General features: G+C 41.8%; 1 protein-coding gene across 1 annotated transcript in view; it reads left to right on the top strand.

Annotated features, from left to right (window-relative positions):
- MPC2 (mitochondrial pyruvate carrier 2) overlaps nt 1-15,886 on the top strand; it is a 137,558-nt gene extending 121,672 nt beyond the window's left edge. The window contains exons 4-5 of the mRNA XM_056557708.1: nt 3,630-3,741; nt 15,629-15,886. Coding sequence (XP_056413683.1) covers nt 3,630-3,741; nt 15,629-15,686 — 170 coding nt within the window. The 3' untranslated portion in view covers nt 15,687-15,886. The remainder of the gene's footprint in view (nt 1-3,629; nt 3,742-15,628) is intronic.
- Nucleotides 15,887-21,003: the final 5,117 nt, after the last annotated feature.

Below are 21,003 nucleotides of genomic sequence, written 5' to 3' on the forward strand. Positions count from 1 at the left end.
AGGTTGGCAGTATAGTCCCCCCACATTAGGTTGGCAGTATAGTTCCCCCACATTAGGTTGGCAGTATAGTTCCCCCACATTAGGTTGGCAGTAGAGTTCCCCCACATTGGGTTGGCAGTACAGTTCCCCCACATTGGGTTGGCAGTACAGTTCCCCCACATTGGGTTGGCAGTACAGTTCCCCCACATTGGGTTGGCAGTACAGTTCCCCACATTGGGTTGGCAGTACAGTTCCCCCACATTGGGTTGGCAGTACAGTTCCCCCACATTGGGTTGGCAGTACAGTTCCCCCACATTGGGTTGGCAGTACAGTTCCCCCACATTGGGTTGGCAGTACAGTTCCCCCACATTGGGTTGGCAGTACAGTTCCCCCACATTGGGTTGGCAGTACAGTTCCCCCACATTGGGTTGGCAGTACAGTTCCCCCACATTGGGTTGGCAGTACAGTTCCCCCACATTGGGTTGGCAGTACAGTTCCCCCACATTGGGTTGGCAGTACAGTTCCCCCACATTGGGTTGGCAGTACAGTTCCCCCACATTTGGTGCAGTACAGTCCCCCCCCACATTAGGTGCAGTACAGTTCCCCCCCCCCCCCCACACATTAGGTGCAGTACAGTTCCCCCCCACATTAGGTGCAGTACAGTTCCCCCCCCCCCACATTAGGTGCAGTACAGTTCCCCCCCACATTAGGTGCAGTACAGTTCCCCCCCGCATTAGGTGCAGTACAGTTCCCCCTCGCATTAGGTGCAGTACAGTTCCCCCTCGCATTAGGTTCAGTACAGTTGCCCCACATTAGGTGCAGAATAGTTCCCCTACATTAGGTGCAGCACAGTTCCCCCACATTAGGTGCAGTACAGTTCCCCCACAGACATACAGCCTTCAGACATATACATTGTAAGGCTGGAGGCTGTATGCCTGTGTACTGCCCCACTTCAGTGTTCCGACCACCGCTCCTCCTCGGAGCACCGAAGAGGATGTGCTGCCAGCTGGTGCTGGTGACTTACCATTCCGGCTGGCGCGCTTCCTCCTCACAGCTCCGCTCCTCCGTTGCTATGGGTGCACGCAAGGGATGTCCTCAGTGACGTCCCTGCGTGCGCTAACTCCCGGCAGCCCCTGTGTTTATAAAGTTAACGCGGCGGCTGCTGTAGAAAGGTAACAGGGACATCCTTGTGTCCCGAAAAGATTTTTTGGGACACATGGATGTCCAGAATGTGGCAGAGGCCCCGCGGATCCCCCCTATGCTGAGCATCCGGCAGGGCGCCCCCTGGGGGATGGGGGCCCTAGGCAATCTGCCCCGCCCCAACGCCGGCCCTGCTTGCCTTATGTAAATAAATATAGAATGCGTGGGCAGATAAGAACCATTCGGCCTAACTAGTCTGCCCAATATTCTAAAAACCTTATGCCTATTTCAAGCATGCTTAAGTTCCATCACTGTATTTGCAGCTACCACTTCTGCAGGAAGGCAATTCCATGCTTCCACTAATTTTTCAGTAAAGTAATACTTGCTGATATAACTTTTAAACATTTGCCCCTCTAATTTAAAACGATGTCCTCTTGTATATATGTTCCCCCAGCTGGTAAAAAGGTAGGGCTTCCAGACAGAGCCCCAGAAAGAAATTACCCCCCCCCCCATTAGGTAGAGCTCCCCCAGTTGGTAGACAGGCCCCCAGATAGATATCATCCCCATCAGGTAGGGCTCCCATTTAAACAATTATACTCCCTAAGTCAGAGCTTTCCAAACTTTTCATGGTGACGCCCTTACATAGTTTGGTGACACACTCCTTGCTATACTGCCACTTGCATTCATCACGTTGACAATGCACAATGTTCTACCAGTATCAGCATTAGAAAAGCTGCTACCATCCTGTGCCAGGTCATCCCTCCCCCCCTTTATCACACGCTGTTATTATATTCCCCCTTCTCTGATACTCCCATTGCCATTCTATTCCCTCCCCTCAGTGCCATTCTATTTCAGCCCCCGTGCCATTCTGTTTCACCCCCCCTGTGCCATTCTATTTCACCATCCCCTCCTTTGCCATATCATTCACTGATTCACCAAACCCCCTCCCCTTGCTTTTACCTGTCCTCTGTCTCCCTGCTTTTACCTGTCCTCCATCCCCATGTGCCCTCTGGCAGGCTCACTGGCGCGGCGGTTATGTTGCTGGACAGCATCCTCGGTCCTAACGGAGATGATTGACATTATTGCGCACGCCTACGCTGGGATGCAGAAGTCCTGCGCGGCTCGCTATAGGCTACAGCATACAGCTGCAGTCTATAGGAGTTTAGTGACTGGGCGAGAATGATTGCCCCGTTATATGTGAATTCCTCAGGCGTTTAGCTCTGCTAGCCCGAAGTAGGGCTAAATGCCTGAAGAATTCACCTGCCCGGCGCCTGGAACTGCATGTCCCGGGCGTCGTGCTATACAATTTCCACATCCCTGCAAACTAATGTGGCTTAAACTATGCTACATACTTAAAGGGGTAGTCCACTGCCCCAGTGTTTAAAACATTTTGTTCTGAACGCTGGGTGCGGGCTGCAGGGGTCAACACGCCACCTCCCCTAAACTTGCATTGAGTTGGGTGTGGTGTGATGTCAAGAAGAGGCGTGGATGTCACGCCACGCTTCCTCAATGCAAGTCTATGGGAGGGGGCATTTCAACCAATTTTAAGCATACTAAATTTCTTTTAAAAATTAAATTTTTTCAAAGTAATAATAGAAAACAAAACCTACACAAAATTATAAAGTGCACAGCATAAAAAAAATGCAATTTTGCAACTTTTGGGGTATTTCATAGCATTTTTTTTTTCTTTTGCCCCACAAACAATTTTTCTGTAGGTGGACTATTGAAAGACTTTTAGCAATTAAAAGGCAAGGGAGAAGGGGGGGGGGTAATTTAACAGCAAAAATTTTAAACTTTGCATCCACAAGGGGTTAAGCAGGATAGGCTGACAAGAATTTAGATGTGTATTCTGTGGGTGGAATGTACTAAGACCAGTATATCATAAACCAGTCATCTAGTAAAATCTTTCTGATGTTCAATTCGCTAGATTTATTAAGAAGCATGCCTCTCAAGGATAAGGGATAAGATGTTAGATAGCGGAGGTCCCGCTTCTGGGGACCCTCTCGATCTCCGGGCCAGCGGTGGCGGCGTCACACCACGCCCCCTTCATTTATGTCTAAGGGAGAGGGTGTGAGGGCTGGTACATAGTCGTCACACCTCCTCTTATAGACATGAATAGAGGGGGAATGGCGGCCCGCATCGGCAGTCATCGGACATGGAGTGGAGTTCCCTCTGTGCACTGAATAACAGGGGTGCAGGGCCGGAGATCACGGGGGTCCCCAACGGCAGGACTTCCACAATCTAACATCTCATCCCCTATCCTTTGGATAGGGGATAAGATGTTTCCAGCGGAAAACCCCTTTAAGGCCTCCTTTTTAGTGCCGCTTGCTTTAACTATCATAAAGTCGCAGATGTTTGTGCAAACTGAGGACTTGCGTAAAAATTGTCGACTTTTGTTACATCTAAGCAAAGGTATAGAGGAAAGCTAAATCCCCCCTGTATCCTGTGTGCATTAATCATGTTTATTTTAACTCTACTGTAACATTTGATTTTGTTTTTTACTTTGCCAGGGCTTATATGGTCACGCTATTCCCTCGTGATTATCCCTAAAAACTGGTCACTCTTCGCTGTCAACTTTTTTGTCGGATGTGCAGGCGGGTCACAACTTTTTAGAATATGGAGGTATGTGTTAAGTCCTAAAAGATATATATTTGTAAACACACTTGCTGGGTGTTATAAAGTAGGCTAATTTCACATGGGCTGATGACAACTCTGTGCTGGAATTATTTCTTTGGTACCAAGGATAGGACCAGTCCTTTTCTGTGAGTTTAAGATAACCTTTCCCAAAGACTTTTGAGATGTGCTTTTCTCATCCCACAGGACAAATCAAATGGGAAATGGGAGTACTATTATGTTGTATTTGCAATCTCCTGTACCCAGACACTCACTGAAGAGACCTAAAATTGACATCTAGTTATCTGCTGTAAGGGCAGCCTCTTGATTTTTACGTTAACCTCTCAAATGCTGCAGTCAATAGCAGTGGCCCATGGAAGCAAGGGCCTAAAGTTTTTGTCCATCACGTCCAAAAAAAGTAAAATGAAAGTCTACTCTTTCCACACAAAAAATAAATAAATGGTGTATTTCCTCCTCACAACTTCAGTACCATGGGGAGAGGGACTCTCAGAAATAGGAAACCAAGAGATAATGTGATGCCAGATTCTGGGGGAAAAGACTAGAAACTAGTTTGCTGGGCCGTGGTTTGGCCGCTGAGCGAGATGGCAGCCTGAACTGAGCTCCTGATGCCAGCAGCTATACACAGCAACTATCACCCAGCTATACTGTCATATCCTTACCGATTTTGAGTGCCAAAAGTAACTTAGGGACTTCTATGCACCGCCGCTATCTTGGGCCTCTAAAAATGGCGCTGCCGCATATTCATCTAATGGCCGCGCAGGAAGCAGCTCATCACACAGGTCAGATACTAATACAATGCCTGAATATAGCAGACGCAGCTCTTCCTTACCTCTGGTTAATGAACCGCTGACAGACAGCCGTTCAGATAGAGCAACTACCCCACGACGAGACAGTCGGTTGCGCAGTATGCGTCCTTAAGCCATCATGGCGCCTTGGCTCCTTCCCATCCCCCCGTCCTCGGCTTCTAATAGACCTCTTAAACAAAGACCTCGCCTGGACAGCGAGGCCCCAGTGGATGATTCCAACTCATTAATAGAAGCCTTTCAAATTGCGGGAGTAGACTTAAACTTGGTACCTGCCTCTGAAGTGCCTGTAACAGAAATTATGCTGAAGCGCATGCTACTACTACTGAATACCTCCATAACCAACAACTTGCTGCATACTCTGCAACCCATCAATTCAGCTATCACGGAGGTGGAAATGAAAGTAGAACATACCGAATCTAAACTTGCTATTCTTGTTAAAGGGGTACTCCGGCCCGAAGACATCTTATCCTCTATACAAAGGATAGGGGATAAGATGTCTGATCGTTGGGGTCCCGCTGCTGGGGACTCCCGCAATCTTGCATGCAGCACCCACCTATGGGAGTCTGCCTGGTCACAACTGCAGGGCTGGAGTATTGTGACGTCACGCCCCGCCCCCACAATGCAAATCTATGGGAGGGAGCTTCACGATACTTCGGCCCCGTAGTCGTGACCTGGCAGACTTGGAGGCCGCAGTGCTGCGTGGAGCTCCCACAGGTGGGTGCTGCATGCAAGATTGCGGAGGTCCCCAGCGGCGGGTCCCCCGCGAGCAGACATCTTATCCCCTATCATTTGTTCCCGGTCTATAAAGTGTGCTCAGGAGTTGAGCTTGTATCCTAGAGGGATGGTCCCAGCTGCTATCACCTGATTAGGGTGATGTCCGGCATTAAAGTTAATTACGGTGTCTAAAATACCAAAAAACTATTCCGCTGGGTCCCGAGAGAACGGGCGTAGGGTCCCTATCTGCCTCCGTCCCATCCGATTGGTGCTCCACGTCTGCCTCAGAAGCCTGTAGCAGAGGAACGCTGATAACAATGATCAGTGCTGTGATATGGCAAATTGGGTATCTTAGTAATCTTATGGATCTACAGAATAAAGATACTTTGTAATTTTTACCGAAAAGTGCACTGCGTAGAAACTGAAGCCCCCAAAAGTTAATAGTTTCTCTGTTTCACCATAGTTGCAGTGCAGCGCAAAAAAAAAAGTCCTCATTGGTCTGCAGGTGGAAAATTGAAAGCAATAGAAGGAGAAGAGAGTTAAAAACAAAAGTGCAAAAAAGAAAAATTTGAAAAAAGGCTTGGGGGACTAGTACAGGAGCCTGAAAAAATCCACCTGAAGGCTCAAATACATAATAAGGTTCCTAGGAAAGAAATGTTTTCTTTCCTTGCTTCACTCTAGGATACAACCTTTTTAGCAGAGCTTTCAGATGCACTTTCAGTTCTTCCTTGGTTAGCTACCCTCTCTTATTATGCCAGAAGAGCTATTTGGTTGGGGTATGTAGGTTCTAAAAAAATAAACTCTGTGGGATTCCCTACGAGAGAGATTTCCTTTTTAGGAAAGTATTAGGCGATCTCTTAGCAAGTAACAGGAAAAAGGATTTTCTGCATCCTATCCCCCAAGCTAAATTTTACCTTCTGTACCCCAATGGAGAACCAGAGGTGGTAAACAGAAGGGGCAATCTAGTAGAGGCAAACTCCTCAAAAGATCTAGGGGTTTTGTTTAATCAGTCATCCAATTCAGCAAGATGCAGGGACCTCAATGATGGTCTGACATGAGTGGGATGCAGATTGTGCCTTTTTACTGCCTCTTAGGGGGAAAAAATATGTGGCAGCAGTTGTTTTTTTTTTTTTTTTTTTTTTTTTTTTTTTTTGGAATAACATTCTTTTTTATTTCTTATCCGCCTGCCTTGGATCAAATTATGTTAGGAAACAAAAATCTCAAAAATGCCTACTTGCATTTGAAAATTCACCCAGACTTCCATTGATCTCTCAGGCTAGTGGTGGGGATCAAGGGAGGAGCTAACATAGTAACATAGTTCATGAGGTTGAAAAAAGACCAGGGTCCATAAAGTTCAACCTATATCCCTACTGAGTTGATCCAGAGGAAGCCAAAAAAAAACTCATACTAGAGGTAAAAATTCCTACCCGAGTCCAAATATGGCAGTCAGAATAAATCCCTGGATCAACGTTCTGTCCCTATAAATCTAGTATACGTAACCAGCAATGTTATTACTCTCCAAGAATGGATCCAGACCCGTTTTGAACCCTTTTACAGAGTTCCCCATGACCACCTCCTACAGGAGAGAATTCCACAGTCTCCCTGCTCTTGCAGTAAAGAACCCCCGTCTGTACTGGTGTAGAAATCTTCTTTCCTCTAAATATAGATGATGCCCCCTTGTTATAGATACAGTCCTGGGTATAAATAGATCATGGGAGAGATCTCTGTACTGTCCCCTGATATATTTATACATAGTTATTAGGTCTCCCCAAGCCTTCTTTTTTCTAAACGAAATAACCCTAATTCTGATAATCTTTCTGTGTACTGTAGTCCTCCCATTCCCCGTATTACTCTGGTTGCCCGTCTTTGAACCCTCTCCAGCTCCACTATATCTTTCTTGTACACTGGTGCCCAGTACTGTACACAGTATTCCATGTGTGGTCTGACTAGTGATTTGAACAGTGGTAGAATTATTTCCTTGTGGGCATCTATGCCCCTATTGATGCACCCCATGATTTTATTAGCCTTGGCAGCAGCTGCCGGACACTGGTCACTACAGCTAAATTTACTAATAACTAAGACTTGTAAGTCCTTTTCCATATCAGTCATCCCAAGTGTTCTCCCATTTAATACATAATCCCAGCCCGGATTTTTCTCCCCCATATGCATTACCTTACATTAATCAGTGTTGTACCTCATTTGCCACTTCCCAGCCCAAACCTCCAACCTATCCAGATCCATTTGTAACAGTGCACTGTCCTCTATAGTGTTTACAGCTTTACAGAGTTTAGTATCATCTGCAAAGATTGCTACTTTACTATTCAACCCCTCTACAAGGTCATTAATATATTAAACAACAGGTAACAAACAACTAGTAACAGTCACCCAATCAGAATAAGTACCATTAATAACCACCCTCTGTTTCCTATCACTGAGCCAGTTACTTACCCACTTACATTCTCCCCCAGACCAATCCTTCTCATTTTATGCACCAACCTTTTATGAGGCACCGTATCAAATGCTCTGGAAAAATCCAGATATACGACATCCAGCGATTGCCCCTGGTCCAGTCTGGAGCTCACCTCCTCATAGAAGCTGATCAGGTTAATTTGACAGGACCGATCCCTCATAAAGCCATGCTGATATGGGGTCATACATTTATTTTTATTAAGATACTCCAAAATAGCATCTCTTAGAAAACTCTCAAACAATTTACATACAACGGAGGCTAAACTAATAGACCTAAAATTCCCTGGGTCACCTTTTGTTCCCTTTTTAAATATTGGTACCACATTTGCTTTGCGCCAATCCTGGGGAACAGTCCCTGTTGCTATATAGTCCCAGAATAAAAAATAGGGGTCTGTCTATAATATTACTTAATTCCTGTCTAACACGGGGGTGAATGCCATCTGGACCTGGCGATTTGTCTGTTTAGACTTTTTTGTAGGCGGCACTGTACTTCTTCCTGGGTTAGACAGGTGACCTGTACTGGGGAGTTTATTTAATCTCGCTGTATTTCACCTGGCATTTCATTTTCCTCGGTGAACACAGTGGAGAAGAATTTGTTTAATATATTTGTTTTTTCCTGATCCCCGTTTATAATTTTTTCCTCATCATTTTTTAAGGGGCCCACACTTTCATTGTTAACCTTTTTGCTATTTATATAGTTAAAGAACATTTTGGGGTTAGTTTTGCTCTCTTTGGCAATGAGTCTTTCGGTCTCTATTTTTGAGGCTTTTATCTGTTTTTTATTTTTTTTTTACATATTTTACATTTTTCTCTATAGCTTTTTAATGCTTCTTCACTGCTGTCCTGTTTTAGTATTTTAAATTCTTTAATGTTGTCCTTTATTGCCCCTTTTAATGTTTTTATTCATCCATATTGGTTTTCTTTTATCTCTGACCCTTTTATTCCCATAAGGTATATATTTATTACAGTGATAATTTAAGATATCTTTAAAAGTCTCCCCTTTAGTGTCAGTATTCTTGTTTTTGAGGACAATATCCCATTTTATATTGTTAATGGCTTCTCTGAGCTGATCAAACTTTGCCTTCCTAAAGTTCATTGTTTTTGTGGCCCCTTGAGAGATTCCCTTATTGAAGAATAAGTTATAATGTATGATATTATGATCACTATTTCCCAGGTGTCCTTTTACCTGCACATTAGTTACTCTGTCAGGTACGTTGGTTAATATTAAGTCTAGTAGGGCGCCCCCTCTGGTTGGGCTCTGCACCATTTGGGACAGATAATTGTCTTTAGCTATAGTCAGAAACCTGTTTCCTTTATGAGATTCACAGATCTCTGTCTACCATTTTATATCAGGATAGTTAAAGTCCCTCATTATTATCACATCATTTTGATTTGCTGCCTTGTTTATTTGCCTCAGGAATTTATCTTCTGCCTCCATTATGTTTGGTGGCTTATAACAAACTTTTTTTTATTTTTATCTCCATATATTTCTACCCATAATGCCTTCACATTATCGTCTCCCTCCCACATATCCTCCCGCAGTGCGGCCTTCAGACTTGATTTCACATACAGTTAAACTCCTCCCTCTTTCCGTTTTGTCCTATCCTTCCTGAATAGACTATAACCCTGTATGTTGACCGCCCAGTCACAGCTATCATCCAACCAAGTCTCTGTTGTACCCACTATGTCATAATTTTCCTCAGACATCAACCACTCCAGTTCATCAGTTTTATTGGTCAGACTTCTGGCATTAGTCATCATGCAATTCAATGGTGTATGTTTTTTCTTCCTATGAAGCCTATCCCTATTAACTATTCTAACCCCCCCTCCGCTCCACCCCCAGGTACATTAATAAGTCCCCCCTCTCTATCTGCACTGTCTTCCCCTCTATGTTATAGGTTCCCTCCCCCCCCAGTCCCTAGTTTAAACACTCCTCCACCCTTCTAGCCATCTTCTCCCCGAGCACAGCTGCACCCTCCCCATTGAGGTGCAGCCCGTCCCTACGGTAGAGCCGATAACCGACAGCGAAGTCGCCCAGTTCTCCATGAACCCAAACCCCTCTTTCCTACACCAGCTTCTGAGCCACTTGTTAACCTCCCTGATCTCCCGCTGCCTCTTTGGTGTGGCTCGTAGTACAGGTAATATTTCAGAAAATATTTACCTTGGAGGTCCTTGCCTTAAGCTTGCGGCCTAAGTACCTGAAATCATTTTTTAGGAGACTCCATGACTGCTCTCCAGCCCCACCCAGCAAACATCTTCAGTTTTGTGCACTCCCTTTAGGCTAAGTTTCTGCTTCTTCCGTATGGCGTTTTTTCGGCCAAATGTTAGCTGTAAATGTTTGCGGCCATATGTTAGCTGTAAATCAATGAAAAATCGCAAAATTCTTATTCCACTTGGCGTTTTTCACTTTGCCGTTTTTTTTGGCAGTTTTCCTAAATCACAGCATGTTGAGCCACTGGCGATTTTTTTGTTCAAAATCATGACATTTTTCTCCCATAGAAGTGGGTTTTATCTTTGGCATTTTTGCAGACAGTTTTTATTCTTTTTTGGAATTTAGTGATCCAAAAAAAGTGACGGAGATACCTTTTTTTAATAAAATTTGGTAGGGTACCATTAAAAAATAAATAAATAAAAAAGATACAGTAGTAAAGGAAAAAATTGTATCTAACGAAATGTATCTTTTTTATAACAAAATTTGTATTAAATTTTAAAACCGGGATCAATTTATGTGGGCGGGCGGAGACCTAAAAATGTAGCCGATAATAATAAAAATTTTGAGTTTGTGTGTGTTTTTCACTTTTTTTCATTATTTTAATTTTTTTTTTTATAGGTAGTACTACTACTCCCAGCATGAAACACACTGTTCCATGATGGGAGTAGTAGTACCTGTACTAACTGACAGATCACCCGTGCGATCCTCCTGTGTAATGTATTGATGCGGCCAGCCGCTCTTCTTTGGTCTTCTGCACTGACGTATATATACACCTATTCATATTTCCCGCAGAGGGAAATAGGAATATGTGTATATATACATCAGTGCAGGGGACCATAGAAGTGCAGCCGGCCGCATCTATACATTATACAGGGGGATCACAGCGGATATCATGCTAGGAGCTGTAGTACCTGCATTAATAGACAGATCGCAACAGGTGTCAGAAGTTACACTCGCTGTGATCTGTCTATTATTGCAGGTACTACAGCTCCCAGCATGGAGCAGAATGTGCTCCATGTTGGTAGTAGTAGTACCTGCAGGTAAGAAAAGATCACAGCGGGTATCATTACTGACTTAAGCTGTGATCGTCCTGTCTATAGCAGAGATGCAGAGCGGCTTTCTCCTGCACTCGCATCTCTGCACTATACTCCGGCAGGCCACTTACACATTCATATTTCCCTCTGAGAGCTGTGATTGGCTGCAACCATACGGCCAATCCCCACTCTGGGTGGAAAATATGAATGAGCGATGTTTTATTCACATCCCTGGAAGGAGTACAGAGCAGAGATGTGAGCGCTGTATAGAGCCGCTCCACATCTCTGCTATATTATGGACGATCGCAGGGGGGGTCATGTCTGACACCCGGGGCGATATGTCTATCAGTACAGGTACTACTACTCCCATCATGAAACAGTCTGTTCCATGCTGGGAGGAGTAGTACTACCTAAAGAATGTAAAAAATAGAGAAAAAAAGTGAAACATACACACTTTATTAACAATTAATTAAAATGTGTTATAAAATAGATACATTTCGCTAAATTAATTTTTTTCCATCACTACTGCATCCTTTTTTTTTTGGTACCCAAAAAATTTTGGATACAAAAAAAACTGCCAAGGTGCAATTTCCACACAAATGAAAAAATGCCAGACGCAGGAAATTGCACTGGCGTTTTTTCTTGCGTTTTTTCAGGGAAAAAAAAACAAGTAGAAACTTAGCCTAAGGGATAGCAGTAGCTCCCAGAGTTTTCACCAAGATTGTCACAGAAATGGCAGCGGATATAAGGGAGGAAGACTTTGGTGCACTGTTTAATCAAAGACTAGCTGATAACCTATGGATTGTAAGATTTATTAAGGCAACTAGGAGACTCCCCAGTGGGATTTGATTAAAGGGGTTTTCCAGGAATAGAAAAAATGTAGCTAATATCTTTCAAAAACAGCTCCACACCTGTCCCCAGATTGTGTGTTTTATTACAACCTGGCTTTAAGCTGCAGAACCACACCCAACCTGGACACAGACAGGGAGTGGCTTTTGAAAGAAATTAGCTCTGTTTTTCTATTCCTGGTTAACCCCTTTAAACGGAATATCCCCGCTTTCTAATTTCAGAGTTTCGTAAACAGCGTAGCTTATGGGACTATGTCATTTAGGCACCTCTAATTAAATTCAATGGAAAATAACCTATAAATACGCCACTACAGCGTATAGGGTAAACCCACCAAAAGTAAAAGATGTATATAATACAATAAATAGAAAATATATTAGTCTGATAAATCAATAACCATAAAATTTAATAAATATGATTTTATTTTACAAAAAATACATATATCATACACAAGCAAGAAAAGTTGGTAATAATATATAGCTATATAACATACATAAAAATAGTAATCATTAGCGCAATTTGATAATGTGTATAATTATTTAAAAAATATATATTTTTAAAATAATTATACACATTATCAAATTGCGCTAATGATTACTATTTTTATGTATGTTATATAGCTATATATTATTACCAACTTTTCTTGCTTGTGTATGATATATGTATTTTTTGTAAAATAAAATCATATTTATTAAATTTTATGGTTATTGATTTATCAGACTAATATATTTTCTATTTATTGTATTATATACATCTTTTACTTTTGGTGGGTTTACCCTATACGCTGTAGTGGCGTATTTATAGGTTATTTAGTGGTTGTTTTGGGTTTTCCCCAATTTTATTTAGACCACAGTTTATAGGACTTTTTTAGGTTGTTGTTTAAATTCAATGGAAGTTAACTCAAATTGTCTAACTTCCCCGCTTTGGCTGCTTCCGGATTTTCCATCCACCTCCAGCAGCCACAGACTTTCACTTAGAACAATGTATGATATATTGTTCAGTTGATCATGAGCTGGAAGTTGGTGAAATGTGCGGTAGCAAACCCAAACTCTTCACTAAATAGACTTATACAGTGAAAAAAGATCAAGTCTGAGTGACCGCTTGGGAGTGAGGCACACGCTCTGCTGTGCACTCCACCTGACTGTCACTCGCAATTGCAGCAGTCTTTAGGAGTGAAACCCGGTATGATCTCTACTTTTGACATGCATGAGCAACATTTTAAAAAATTGTTCTAAATGACAGGAACTCTTTAAATGCTAAATATTAGGGGAAAAAGGAACAAGACAAAGGCACTACCTGGTGCAGTTACCACTGGTAAAAATAGTACTAACTTTATGGTGTTGGTGCTAAAGGCTCAACACCTAATAACGCATAGAATATTTGTAGTGCTGTGCAGCGTCTGTCTTCACCCCAGTCTAATCACAAGTAGAGGTTGTTGTCACAAGAAATATCATTCAATATGGGTTCACTCAAGGAAAAATGGTCTTAATGAGCCGCACCCCATCTTGACGCCGCAAATTGACCACTGACACTGGTTAAATAATAAAGAAATACTTTTATTTTCGGACAATGGCCCTAATTTACGAAGAGTGGAGTGTAGGTTTCTTTTTGGGTTTTAATTCCCCACAATTAATTTTCCACGGTATTTACTAAGGTTTCCCTACATTTCCCACTTTCCCTACACTTTGCTTTTTTTTACACATGCTTTGATCTGTCTGGTTTTCTTCAGCTCAAATCCACCACATTTTATGTGGAAATCTTAGTAAATACCGTATTTATCGGCGTATAACACGCACTTTTTAGGCTAAAATCTTTAGCCTAAAGTCTATGTGCGTGTTATACGCCGATACCGCCCCAGGAAAGGCAGGGGGAGAGAGGCCGTCGCTGCCCGCTTCTCTCCCCCTGCCTTCCCTGGGGTCTAGAGCCCTGCTGCCGGCCCTTCTCACCCCCTGGCTATCGGCGCCGATGCCCGTTCTGTCCCCCTGACTATCGGTACCAGCGCCGATAGCCAGGGGGAGAGAAGGGGCAGCGGCACCCATTGCCGGCGCCGCTGCCTCGTTGCCTCCCCCCATCCCCGGTGGCATAATTACTGCAGGCCTCCGACGTGCGTCCCCTTCGTCGTTGCTATGCGCTGCACGGCGCGGCGCATGACGTCAGTGCGCCGCGCCGTGCATAGCAACGACGCAGGGGACGCACGCCGGAGGCCTGCAGCAGCACGGACCCGACTCAGGTAATTATGCCACCGGGGATGGGGGGAGGCAACGGGACAGCGGCGCCGGCAATGGATGCCGCTGCCCCTTCTCTCCCCCTGGCTGTCGGCGCCGCTTCTCTCCCCCTGGCTATCGGCGCCGGCAGTGGGGCGCCGGCACCGATAGTCAGGGGGACAGAACGGGCAGTGGCGCCGATAGCCAGGGGGAGAGAAGGGCCGGCAGCAGGGCTCTAGACCCCAGGAAAGGCAGGGGGAGAGAAGCGGACAGCGACGGCCTATCTCCCCCTGCCTTTCCTGGAGATGTATCGGGGTATACACGCGCACACACGCACCCTCATTTTACCACGGATATTTGGGTAAAAAACTTTTTTTACCCAAATATCCTTGGTAAAATGAGGGTGCGTGTTATAGGCCGGTGCGTGGTATACCCCGATAAATACGGTATGTAGTTTTTTTGTGAAAATGTCGGGAACACGCCCCTTTTTCCGGCATCCATGCCCCTTTTTTGGGTTTTCTTCGCAAAATGGAGAGTTAGTCAGGGTTTTTTCAATTCTGGCGCAAAATCTGGCACAGACAGAATTTCTGGCACAATGCAACAGAATCTAGTGCACAACCCAACAAAACATGTCGGGTTTGCAATAGTAAATGAGGGCCAATGTGTTTCAAAAGATGAATTCTGTCTTCATCAGCCTTTAAAAATGCATGTTTATTTAGAACTCCATCATAAAATGTTTCAGCAAGATTAACATGGGATATGTGGCATAATCAGCTTTTTCTTTGGTTTTTCTTAACCTCTAAAAGCCTGTGGTAGTTCTGTGCACCGTCCCTTCCATCTACATCTATCTACCCATATCTAATAATCATTCCAGCTGGTAACATGGTAACTCTCCTAGTGGCGAATATACCATTCCCGCACAGAGTGGTAATATGTTTGTGAAACTAGCCTTAAATGGGCACTGTCAGATACAAAGACGTTTTATATGTTTTACATTTTGGCAAAATAATAACCTTTCTAATATACGTCATTGGAAAATTTTATTTCCTTTTTATAGAAATCATGGCTTATAAAAACAGTGAAGGTGGGCTAGCACTCCTCTGTGCTCTCTCCTGTCTGATAGTACTCATCTGTTCTCTCTCCTGTCCTATCAGACAGTGCTAGCCCATCCTCACTTACTGGTCTTTGCCCATGCCTGTGTTTCAGCTTGGACAAAGACATGACTTTATGAGCCATGCTTTCTATAAAAAGGGAATACAATTTTCTTATGAAGTATATTAGAAATGTTAATGTTTTGACAAGATGTACAACATATAAAAAGTTTTTGTATCTGACAGTGCCCATTTTATTAGAAACTAGCCAGGATTAGAAAAACAAAGCAGATTTCTTCAACTGCACCTCACCTGTCCTCAGTTTAGTTTTGGTGTGGTTTTTGCATCTTAGTTTCACTGAAGTAATTGGAGCCAAGTTATGATACCACACACAATCTGAGGAAAGACGTAATGCTCTTCTTGGAAGAAACTAGCTCTGTTTTTCTTTTCCTAGTAACCCTATTTAATGTTATTATTTCCTTTTTTATTTTCTTTACAGGTACAATCAAGAACTTAAAGCAGAAGCCGCTGAAGATATACAGAAAGCTGAGCATTAATTTTATGAATATAAATTTGTTTAAATATCTAGCAAGTTGGGTAACAGCACCACTACTGTGGGTCTTAACATAAAGAAGATAGGAGAGAAAGAATATGTTAAATCAATCATAACCAATACTTTTTTTTTTTAACAGTTGATTTTTTGGAAATTTTGATCGCATCATATTAATTAATAAAATAACAATTAAGTTTATATTCACTACATTTTTTGGCTACATGTTATTGCACTGTTTTTTTTAACCTCTTGTGGGCAATCTGATGACTATAGATATCTGGGTGGTTGGCAGTTAATTCTGCAAGGATCTTACTAAACATCCTTACAGAGTTTTGCAGTGGCACAGAAATCAAGCTGCTACAAGAGTGATAATTTGAACAAAAATATGATATATATAAAAAATATACAAATTATATGTGACCAGTCCTCAAAGGTATACAACATAAGAAGATAGCTAGATCCAGTACAAAGAAATATGAGTATTTATTAAATAAAATGCAATGTATTCCATAGAATAACTGAAGTCTAGTGCAGGGCCCTTGAAATGAAAGTAATAATGATGATGAATGAAAATAAAAATTATAAAAATTAAGATAATAATGATGAAAATAAATAAATAGAAGTAATGTTAATGATGATAGAAGTAAAATAAAAAAACGTCAAGCTATCTGAAAGATACCACACAAGTTATTCAAATCTTGGAAAACACAAAATGGGAATCCAACTATATATTAGCAACTCTAGATGTCAGTTCCCTGTACACCATTAGCCAACATAAAGCAGGTCTAAATAGTTAGATATTTTTTAACAAAAGGCAACATTTTACCAGAGCAGACCGAGTCTATAAATTTTATTCTAGCACACAACTATTTATACTATGAAATTTTTTTTATATACAGTTAACCAGTACTGCCATGGGCAAAGATTCGTGCCAAGTTACGCAAATTTATTTATGGCAGTCTGGGAGGACTCCCATCATTACTCCCAGAATTGGCACGGATATCGTGCTCTGGCATTGGTATATTGATGATATCATTTTAATTTGGTGAGGGTCCAGAGAACAAATGGAAATTTTTATCCAGGAATTTAACAATAATTAACAAAATTTCATTTTTTAAACCACACATTAGCATGAATGCTATAGAGTTTTTAGACCTTTTAATTACTGCAAAACCTCCAAGACTTATCTGTAGTACATACTACAAATCAGTCTCAAAAAATAGTTTTATCCGTTTTAACAGCTGCCACCTACCGAGATGGATTTTAAATGTTCCTATGGGACAATATCGCAGGCTCAAAGAAACTGCACTGTACATTCACAATTTGAAGAAGAAGCACATGCACTTACAGAAAAGTTCCTGGAGAAGGATTATCCTCAGAATGTCCTAGCCCAATCAATTGATAAAGTATGTAAATTAGACAGATCATCCTTTTTTTGTCCCTGACTCTGAAGAGCCAGCAACACAGAGCAAGGACCAAAATTTTTTTTACCTTTTAACAAAAATTATAAACAAATAGAAACCATCATAAAAAAAGCACTGGCACTTTTTAAAGAATTATAAATTGATTGGACAGGATATTCCCATCAACCCACCAAATCTGGGAATTATATTCACTCCCACAATAAAAAATCCATTCTCCTCCCACTCATCTTCAATACAGACAAAAGGATTCCACAGATGCGGCTCTTGTTCCGGCTGCAAAGTTACAGACTTCCCTAGAAAAATAACCGAAATTTCATCTATGACAAACAATTATATACATTAAATATCTGAATGTCTTACCTGTCACAACAAAGGAGTAATCTACTTGATTCAGTGTTAATGCGTTAAAAACCGTATATAGGCCGCACCAAGAGGCAACTAAAAATACGTATATCAGAACATATATACAATATTGGAAAAGGAATTAAAACACATCCTTTATCCCTCCACTTTACAGAGCATCATAAACAAAACCCATCTGACCTTTGCTTTGTAGCCATCCAGAGTGTCAAGAGGTGCTGGAGAGGAGGAAACTACATTTCACGAATGTCAAGGCCCGAAGCTTAGAATTTTTTTTATTCGATATGCTAATACCTAGAGGGCTTAATGCCGCATTAGAAGTGTTTGGTTTTCTCTAATGCACTATTCTACATCATACTTCTTTCCCTTTCTGTCCTATTAGATCCAGTACTAATATGTCTATTACGTTGTTTATACCACAGGTGAAGTAAATCAACAGGTGAAGTAAATCCAGTTGATTTCCACATGCTTTCCTTAATCCTGCCCCTTTTTCCCTAGCATCATTTAGTATGGCTATATAAACTGGACATTACACCACCATTTATCCTTAATTTTGGCTACTGAAGAAAAGACCTGAGGTCTTGAAATACGTTTAGCCTGGTTTTACTTACCTCCATATTGTGCAAAGGACATTTACCGCAAATATTATCCATTCTATTGCTTAACCACTTGCAACAGCTGTAACCCCATTACAGTACCACTTTTACAGCGCACGCACTGAAAAGACTCTGACACAAGCGGATGCCTGCATCACAGCGCATCCACACTAAACATCCAGCCACGGACATCACTATCTCTGAGGCCAGCTGCCATCTGTGCCAAACCGCGGCCACAACACCTGACTGGAGATCACCGCTTTTACCACACAGAGCTCCCCAACCACGACTGCTCAGCCCATCCTCCAACGTGCACCACTAGCATCAGGCCGGACGCCAGTTCATGCCAGCCCACATCCGACGCTAAACTAAGGAGCCTCCACACCGAGGTGGTGAGTGGTGCAAAGCACCAATAATACCTTTAATTTCTATCATTATCTTGTAAATTCTACTATGTTACTCCAGCGGCATTAATATAGAGAACTATAGCGAACTTACTTTACACCAATGGACTTTGCAATGTAGAGAACTATAGCGAACCTTTGCGCTAGCAGATATTGCACTATTTTTATACCCTTCTTATCTTGTATACCTTTGAGGACTGGTTACATAAATTGTATGTGTATTTATATATATCATATTATTATTTTTTTTCAAATTTCTGGCCTATTTGGGTGTAGGCAACACCAGTAACCTCAGGTATATTTTGTTGCTAAGTGAGCTACACGATTTTTTCTGTCCAATAGTGATAATTCGGCTGCCGAAATCTCCCCAGAGATTTTCCTGCCTTCCTAATCACAGTATAACAGCACTTGAGATATGCATACATTTCATCAGAAAGCAATAAGTCTTTTTTGCTTCCCATCCTGGTAAAGACGTTATTATAGGGTGCTGGGTTATCTGCAGAACCTGGTGGGTCTTTTAGCAGACCCAGATAAGCTGTGCAAAGTGTGTCAGAGACTGTATTTCCCTTGTAAATGGGGGTAATACATCATCCCCAGTTAACAGTAAAATCAGTAATTCTAAAAATGTATTTTTGTCTAAAAACGACCCCACCCCCAAAGAGTATTTTATTACCATAGGGTGGCACAATATGTAAAATTAAAAAGTAAATCTGTAGATAAGTAAAAAATATAAAAAACAAAAAAAACAACTGTAGCCCCATCCCCAGTGTACATGATCTATATAGAAATGATTGCAGGAGAAAGGGGATGCAATTTGTAAAATAATTTGTCACTTTGTACTATTATAAAATTAACAATTAAAACAGACACATTTCTGTAAATTTTTTTTTCTTTCCCCAATATCACAAACAATTGAGTAAACAAATGTCATAAAAATATGAAGCATGATGTATAACCGGGAATTTTTTTTTACAATTATTCATTATTTGAATGAAAAGAAGCTTTATAGCTTTTCAATTCAGCAAGTACATCTGAAACTGGAAGCAATTTATTACAGTTAAAGGGGTACTCCGGTGGAAAACTATTTTTTTTTTTTTAAAATCAACTGGTGCCAAAAAGTTAATCAGATTTGTAAATGACTTAAAAAAAAAAATCTTTATCCTTCCAGTATTTATTATCTCTGTATATTACAGAGAAAGTTCCTTTTGTTTTTGGATTTCTTTTTTTTCTGTCCACAGTGCTCTCTGCTGACCAAAAAAGCCTTCTGCACGGGTCAGGGACATCACTCCTCATTCCCTGCAGGCATCGCTGATCAGCCTCGCAAGACTCACCGCTGTCCTTGGCCTGTTGGAGCACAGCCAGGTAATGAAGAATAAAAAAAAAACATAAAATGCAGGGGGGGGGGGGGGGGGGGAGAAGTGTTTGCCCGCAAGACTCACCGCTGGTCACTGTTTTAAACTATAAACCAGTGACCAGAAGGTTTATCGGCGTATAACACGAAGGGAGGGTTTTTGCCATAAATTAAAGTTTTAAAAGTGTGTTTTATACGCAGATAAATACGGTACATAAATAATAAGAAATTTAAAACTGAAAATGTTGTCCCCTTAAGAAATAATCTGGGTGTGAGGAGGATGAGGAAAAGGCCAATCTACTAAATTACTTCTTCTCTACCTTATTTACACAGGAAAATCCTTACAGGCAAGAGGGGAAGAGACAAAGTAAATTCTCCAGCAAATCTCACCTGTTTAACCCAACAAAAAGTGTGGTGCCTCCTTGGTAACAACACAAATCTCTGGGCGCAGATAGCATCCATCCTATGGTTTTGCAGGAATTGAGTACAGTGCTAGTCAGACCCATATTATACCCATATTATAATAAAAAAATTCATAATGCCTGGAATTGTTCAACAGGACTGGCACTTAGCAAATTCAAAGATGGATCAAAAATGGATCCTGGGAACTGTAGACCTGTAAGTTTAACATCTGTTGTGGGTAAGATCTTTGAGGGTTTTCTGAGCAATGCTTTTCTTGAATATCTTAATGGAAATAACCTTCTGACACAACACCAACAGGATCGGTCCTGTCAAACATATCTGATCAGCTTCTATGAGAAGGTCAGTAAAATGATGTGCTAAATATAATAAGACATTAGGTAAAACTTCTAGGTAAAAAGGACCTGGGGGTACTGGTTGACTGTTAGCCTTGGCAACTGTTTACAAGTTGAGCTTACTAAGTCATGGGATGTATCAGGAGAGGCATAGAGGCTTGGGACTGTGACAAAGTTTTGCCTCTGTATAAATCACTAGTCAGACAACATATGGAGTATTGTGTCCAATTCTTGGCACCTGTATATAAAAAGGAGATGGCTGAACTAGAGAGGGTGCAGAGGAGGGCGACAGAGGTAATTCATGGTATTGGAGGAGTATAGTACCAAGACAGGTTATCAAGCTTGGGGTTATTTAATTTAGAGAAAAGACGTTTAAGGGGCGGTTTTATCTCAATGTACAAATATTTGAATGAATAGTACAGAGATGTTTC

This window comes from Hyla sarda, chromosome 2, assembly GCF_029499605.1.
Source record: "Hyla sarda isolate aHylSar1 chromosome 2, aHylSar1.hap1, whole genome shotgun sequence".
NCBI classification, from domain to species: domain Eukaryota; kingdom Metazoa; phylum Chordata; class Amphibia; order Anura; family Hylidae; genus Hyla; species Hyla sarda.